Genomic DNA, 7,413 nt, shown 5'->3' with positions numbered 1-7,413 from the left:
TCTCTCAACGTTTGGGGTATATATATATATTTTCGTACAAACAAGGCAGCCTTTGTGAAATTTGCAATTTTGTTTTTGCATCTTGCAAATTGCATGTATGATTTTATTCATAAATTTCTTTTGTGAATGTGGCATAAATATGTTTTGAGCAGCTAGGTAGCAATGCTTGCACCAAAGCAATATTCTCAGTAGGAACACACTTCACTCACATTTTACCTATTATAGCTCACATCTTTGGGGCATTTTTTCTCCCTAGTGGCTCTTCGGATTGTATTCCGGATTTTATTATACTTCGGAGTAGTGAGAAGCATGCACAGTATTTAGTCAATTGACAGAGACATTGCTCATGCAAAAAAGTGTTATTGCTCGGTAAGCGTAGATGGAGGCATTGTTAGCACATCTTTACTGTTCAGGAAGCTGAATGTCTTGGTAGTATGCCATTCATTATCTGTCGAGACATTTTACGGCAGAGGCTTATACATTTTTGTTCTTGCCTTTCATTTTCACCATGAAGATATTTTCCAGTTCCTCATTTTTATTTGACTTATCTTTTCAAATATAAAGCCTCCCAGTTTCTTGAGGATGTTTAACTCAGAGTTCAACACAGTTTTTTTTTTACTTGCTTGAATTGGGCAGTAGGCATCATTTGTGTTTGCATTGTCACCTTGACGTTTTCGTGTGTGTAGTGTGTTTTCACTCTTTATTCCTTTTTCTTAAAGGATTGTCGGTAGTGGCAGCGGCTCAGTGGCTTGCCTGGACTTTGATTTCTCTTACTTATGTTTCTTTGTGAACAAATACTACTAGTAGTATGTAGCAACGTCGATGGCAGTGGCTCGTTGGCTTGCCTACTTTGGATTCTCTTCTTTAATTTTTGAATCAAAACTTTTGATTGTCGGATCATACAATAAATGGCACTTTGCCTGAATATGCAGAGGCACGCTGGCTTGCTTTTTTCCTTACACTACAATGGTAGTATACTGCCATTATTGTTTATAGTAGTAGTGAAATAGTAATACATGTATGGTAATCCCAACATTATCGGCCGATAATACAGCCTGTATGCTCTGCTGATAGCAGGCTCGTTACGCAGTGCGTATTATAGTGGGCGATATTACAGCCCGTATGCTTCGCTTGTTGCGGGTCAATGCGGGGGCGACATTTCTGCCCATGTACCCCGCTTATAGCGGGCTCAATATACATTTCTTATCATTGTGGGCGCATTTACAACCCAAATGCGCCGCTTATAGCGGGATCGATACGCAGTGCGTATGGTTTGAAGTCTAGGGAGATTTTCCTCTAGCTCAATATCGCGGGGCAGACGTCCTGCTTAACGCGCGCAGCACGTTAGCTGGCATAGAGGGCAACATGGCCTTGAGGTGCCGGTGGCACATGGTAGACTCCCGTGCGTCCTCTTGTCGGCGTCGAGTTCATGCCCTGTTAAGCCAGGTGACGCTCGCGTTTGAGCCACCCTTATTGGTAGGAAGGGTCGGGCTTATAACTTGTTGGCTTGCCGCGTCCAGATCGCCTCCTATCCGTCATCTGTCCTCTGGCGAAACGTTGGGGTCTTAACCTGTTGAGCCAGGTGGCGCTTTGCGTTTGAGCGTTGGGCTAATAACCTGTTGGAGGGATGATTTGCGCAGAGTTGTTAGGGCAGTACAGTACGGAGTGAGGACAAAAGTAGGGTGGTCTAGGCGGCCATAGTGGAGAGGAAGTCTTGAGTGTAGAAGGAGAAGACGCTTGTGTTGACCTTGGTAAAAGAAGAAGTGATGAATTATAGAGTCTGGTGTTCTGGTGGGGGAGTTACTCTCCACCAACCAGTCCAGTTATGTACGATTTCTCTATATGAAATAGTACAGTTATATTCCACTAGATAGTTATCATCACATCGGAGATGCTTACTTCGACAAAACGCAAGTGCCTTTCGATTTTTTGCATATTAATCTTCCTTATGTCTTCACTGCCTTTGGTTTCCTATGTGAGCTGAATGTGCGAGTAGTCGCTGCTACCGAAGTTCTCGTGGCAGCGACGACAGACAATCATACTCGTCGTGTGGCCTTTGAAGGTCTCTACGCTCTCCTTCGACCAGCACGAAGCACATGCTCTGTACATGCAGATCTGGCAGCGCTTTGATCTCCGCGTTGGGGTATCCAGCAGCTTCATCCGAAGGCGCTTGGTGCATGCCACACACCGTGAGTTACTCGCCTCCAGGGTGTCCCGATACTCTTGGCCGGATGGATTGCTGTAGCTGCATCGAAGGCTACACTGAGTAGCTTGTTGCTGTCGCTGCTGTACCATCTCAGGAAGTCGATGAAGGCTCCTGGCTAGAGACGTCAGCCGTGTACGTACGGTCTGGGCGTCTGCGTATCCCTCCGGCACGTTTGTCGCGGCAGTGAATGTGGCATGGAAGCTGACACGCACTCGAGGGCCCCGACACCCTACCGTTTGGGGCAGAGGCTCTACTAAATATGTTGCAGTGATGCCATGTAACTGAGTCACGCGTTCTTTCTTCATCTTTCCGGCAGTCAGCTCACATTCCGGCATGGAGGTCATGACGATCGAGAATCCTGTCGGGTCGTCAATATTTACAGACGACGTGGAAGAATCAGACGAGCCGGTCGTCGTGAAAGGACTGGTGGGGGCAACCGAACGAGGCCGGAAATGCTCTAGAAAACACCATTCTTCATTCCGTGAAAATCTACGCGATCTGGCAAAGCAGGCCGTTCGTACAGCCACGTGGTCCTCGGCGTACAGCGTAAAGTCTTCGCTATCCTTTACTTGACGTTCACTATCATCGGATAATTCGTTATCAAAGCCTCGACGTTGAACCTCGTGGACGATGGAGCCGTAGATAAACTGATCTCCAAAGAAATCACGCGCCACTGCGTTATATTCACTTTCTGTCAGTGGTCGTAGCAATGGCTCTAGCTCACTCGGCTCGCAGGCTACTTCGCCCGTTGTGAGCACCTCAAAGTCTTCGCCACTGGCTCCCATCTGTCGCGAGAGCATCGCAAAGCCCGAAATCTCTTTGCAATCCCACGTGACTGTAGGTACCCGGAGTAGTCTTCCTCTTCGACTCTCAAGGCTAGCGCTACAAGCGCGATGGATTAACTCAGCATCCGAAACGCACACTTTGCGGGACATTGGCAAGTGTCCATCGGATTCGAAGCCTACCCACGGCGACACCGCCGGCGACGGTCTATCCGCTGGAACCGTTCGCATTGAACTCGTCAGGTGAGGTCGACATCGAGAGGACTCGCACGAATTGGGATGTAAACATGACTCACCCAAGTCACCCAGGACTTTATGATCGCCATTAAGACCATCGCTGGGTGGAGACTGCTTGCGGTAGAACAGAAACGACAAGTGAAGCTGTTTGGGCATTTGAAGATACGAAGGGACGAAGCAAAACCAAGAGGTGCCTTGGTGGTGGCAAGACAAATGGCGAATTGAGTTGTGCGTGTCCATGCGTCAAACAAGAGAAGGAAGAAATGGGGTGGCGTCCTGGTGGACGAGTACAGTGGAGAATTTGACTACTCTGGACTGACGCATATTTAGCGAGTCGTCGGTCGATGAGCGGCCAGCGAGCAGCTCCGAAGGCAGCGAAGGGCACGCACACATCGACACTCGTGGCCAGCATTGCGTCCATCTTGCGCTTTTGGGGAGTTGAATCGTTTGAGAAATACTAACCGAAGTGGGTCAGAAAAAATGGTCAGAATGGTCCCACCCTTAAACTGAATAAAGAAGTGTTTTTTGTTTGCAAGTTTGTATTGATGTTGTTGAAGTCTCACATTTTCTTACAAGTCCTGCGAGATCCTGCGTGTTGGTCGGATGGTTCCATGTCTCAAGCTAAGACGCTAGACAGCCCCACGTTATCTTGGGTTGTGCGGTACGCTAGCGGTTGTGCGCAACAAAACAACTTCACGGTGTCTAGCTGCTACCAAATCACTGCACCGTTGCACTATGGATATTACCCAACATGTTTGCGTGGGTCGCAACGTCCTACTCGTAAAGCGTAGCATACATTGTAGCTCACTCCGAATGTCCGTCGTTGCCGTCGCGAGATTACTGAGGCACAGCATTTCGTCACTTCGATAGTTGCGTCTTGCGGTGCGACCATCGTGAGAGAGTACGTGTCGCTGATATTTTTCGCGAGATCATTGAGCTGACTCACACTATATCAGCAGAGATCCAGTACAAGTAGGCCGTAAACCCAGGGCCGAAGCGAAATCGGACGGTGCTGCATTACATCAGACATGTCGTCCCTTGATTCTGGTTGTCGACCTGCCACGAGCATCGTCTTTGACTCAGCACGTTATTTTTTTGTCGATTAAGTTTTTAATTCTAGTCACTACCGGCCAGATTCCAGTCAGCGATTTCCAGCGACACGCTTCGGCTCGGACAGATCGGCGCACTCCCGCCTTGCTGTGTCAGCTAGGGCTGCAAGACTCTGACCTCAAAAGGTGTGAACCTGCGTTCAGGAGAGCTCGTATATACTACTATGTACAGAGCTTCTAAGCAGTATACTTTTATAGCGAGAACTTGACCATAATCACGAAAGCAATTCTACTTTAAGTTGCGTCTGGATCATGGTACAGTAGTACTGTAGTCGTTAGCGATAATTGCTGCACTGAGAAAAGAATTATTCTTTAAAAAATGTTCAAATGAATAGCACTATACTAGAAAATCAAAATTGTAGTAAATGCATTAGTATTTTGGAGCCGCTCATGAGCTTGAATACTTTTTATAGATTTCTTAGCTTCACCGTGAAGCCTTCACCTCGGACTTAACTTTAATAATTTTGGACGCGATCTGGCCAAAGCGCTTGAGCATATAATACTGTGATCGCGTTATATCCATCGGCGCAGTGTGGATGCAGCAAATGGAGCCTACCACCACTCCATTGGGAGCCACGACAGGAATCCCGCAGTAAAATTTGGCACCCTCGCGCGTGACGGGATTCATATTGTGGAAGCGAATGTCCGCTTCCGGGTTTCGGATTATGAACGGCGCATCACCCATTAATAAATGCTGGCAGAACGTTTGTTCACGGGGTAAAAGTGTTTGCACATGCTCCAGTACTGAAGAGCTTAGTACCAGCACATGCGTTTCGCCAACTATCGTGATCATCACACACGGTACGCCCAGTTCTTTGCTAATGAATGACGAGATTACGTCCAGTTCCAGCATCGGTTCCTTCATGTCCATGAGGCCGAGTCTGTCGATACAAGCCAATCGGGCTACTTCGTTGTCAGGGATAGGAGCAGATGGCGATGATCTGTCCATCGGATGCAATGGATAAGTTCGCTGCTGGGCATTTGCGAGCTTACAGTCTTTGGCTGCCGGTGCCCTCTCAGAGCTCCGAAAGAAATACTCTTCGACGGCTGCCATGTAATCGTCTTCATCTTTGACAGTATCCGTGTTTTCTGCCTTACTATTTCGTTCGTCGGCTGGGCTCAGTAGCAGCTTAACCACCGTCATTGTTGCCTCTCTTGTTGCGTCCCCTGTGAGGCTTTCATGCAGACTTTGACCCCAACGACGCTTCTGGGATACTGGGTCCTCTACAATCCGAGCTGGTCCACGAACTTGGATATGCGAGTAGTTGCAGCTGTCCACCCACTCAAGGCAACGTCTGCAGACACCCATCTCTTCGACCCGTCCATTGCAAGTCTCCACGCTTTGGCGGGTCCAGCAAGACGTGCAGACATTATGAGCGCATAGTTGACATCGACGAGCAAGTCGTATCCATGTGCTCAGTCGTAGGCCCTTGGTGCACGCAATACAGCAGGTATTCTGCATCTCCACTTGGGCGGACTGATGTGCAAACACCTGTGTGCCTAGACGTCGCCGTCGCACAACGACTGGGAGGCGAGGAATCCCTTGCGCCAAGGACACCAGACGGTCTCGCACTACTTTAGTGCTCGCAGATCCATCGCGTTTGTTCTTTCCACAGTGGCGTAAGTGGAATATCACGCGCACTTTGTTAGCACCCTCACTGGCAGGCATCGAGTCGACAATAAATAATCCATTAATGTCGTCAAGTTGAGTCACTCTGTCCCCGATGACTTTCCCAGCCGCGAGTTCCTTGTCCGATAACGATAAAATTGAGATGGAGAAACCTTGAGACGAATCATCGTCTACGGTAGGCTGGAAATACTCGAGAGTGCACCACTGCTCGTTGCGTGCCAGTAATCTGGACCGCAAGAAGCATCCCGTCCTCACTGTTAGTTGGTGGCTTTCTGGCATCGAGAGATGTGCCTCCTCCCCGTTTAGAACGTGTACGACGGAGCCATAGATGAACTGGTCGTCGTGAAGGCCCTTCATAGTTGCATTGTAGTCGCTCTCATCACGGGGACACAAAATCGAAGTCAGCTCTTGCGGACTGCACGCGATGTCACCGATGGTCAATACCTCGAAACCTTCGCTCGCTATACGCGACGACAATACGAAATCCTCGACACCCGGGTCAGAGGAGCCCAATTGAATACTTGGGAGCCTCTTTCGGTGCCCCCACGAAGATGTAGGAGCTGTCAATGCGCGTTTGAGAGTTTCAGCAGGTCGGCTGCTGCGTACTCGACGGAGGAGATCATCGTCTTCAACAAGCACTTTTCGAGACGGGTTTTCTGACGATGAAAGGCTGGTACTGGACGTCTTGAACGGCATTGAGAATCCCCACGACGACGGAAGGTTAAAATGACAAGTGTGGGGCGAAGAATTGCGAAGTCATTGACGGCCAGTTGAGCTCGGTATACGCTGACCTGACACAACGTGGCCGCCAGACTCTGGTCCAGAGGGTACCATACGAACCTTTTACGAAGTGAGGAAGTTAAGCGGCTTAACTTGAGCCTAGTAGCACAAGGAGTAGGGGCGGTAAGTTACGTTACTGCTGTGATATATTACATGCTTCATGATACCATACTTCGAAGTATCAGCTATTACTAGTACTACTTTACGTTTCATATTATTAAAATACGTAGTACGGTATGAACTGGTTGAACTCAACAATTGTGTAAGTCACACAAGTACCAGCTAATGTACCAAACCTTTGGCACAGATTTTTTTGTTCTTTTTTTTGTGCTGCCACCACCTACCCGTCACCAGCAGCTATTCTTGTCACGTTCCGGCCACCATCCTAAAATAATGCCACGCTCGTCGAGCTTCCTGCGGCGCTGGCGGCGGTTGCTCGGCGCTGATCCAGCCCTTTCCAGCGTCGTGTTGTATCTCAATCCGCGTGAGGCTGTGTGTCTGTTAGTATTCGCGCTGGATGCGCAGTATGAGCCGCTGATGCGCTTCCTGTACGCGCATCCGCGCCTGCTGTCACTTGGCGACGCATCGCGTCGCTTCACGAGCGTTCTACACTGCGCCGCGGCCCACGGCTGCATAGAGGTGGTGCAGCGTCTTCTGCGCTTCGATTGA

At 49.0% G+C, this 7,413-nt stretch overlaps 2 protein-coding genes across 2 annotated transcripts; both read right to left on the bottom strand.

The window, feature by feature from the left end:
- Window positions 1-1,971: 1,971 nt before the first annotated feature.
- On the bottom strand, window positions 1,972-3,219 carry PITG_15481 (uncharacterized protein; the record flags this gene model as incomplete). The annotated part of the gene is made up of 2 exons (XM_002898379.1): window positions 1,972-2,197; window positions 2,264-3,219. The coding sequence occupies 2 exons, from the start codon at window positions 3,217-3,219 to the stop codon at window positions 1,972-1,974; spliced, it is 1,182 nt and encodes a 393-aa protein (XP_002898425.1).
- A 1,539-nt stretch (window positions 3,220-4,758) lies between these two features.
- On the bottom strand, window positions 4,759-6,660 carry PITG_15480 (GAF domain-containing protein; the record flags this gene model as incomplete). The annotated part of the gene is made up of 1 exon (XM_002898378.1): window positions 4,759-6,660. One exon carries the CDS (start codon window positions 6,658-6,660, stop codon window positions 4,759-4,761), a length of 1,902 nt encoding a protein of 633 aa, XP_002898424.1.
- Between the last annotated feature and the right edge of the window lie 753 nt (window positions 6,661-7,413).

This window comes from Phytophthora infestans, genomic scaffold, assembly GCF_000142945.1.
Source record: "Phytophthora infestans T30-4 supercont1.37 genomic scaffold, whole genome shotgun sequence".
NCBI classification, from domain to species: Eukaryota; Oomycota; class Peronosporomycetes; order Peronosporales; family Peronosporaceae; genus Phytophthora; species Phytophthora infestans.
This window is presented reverse-complemented; position numbering and strand designations above follow the sequence as displayed.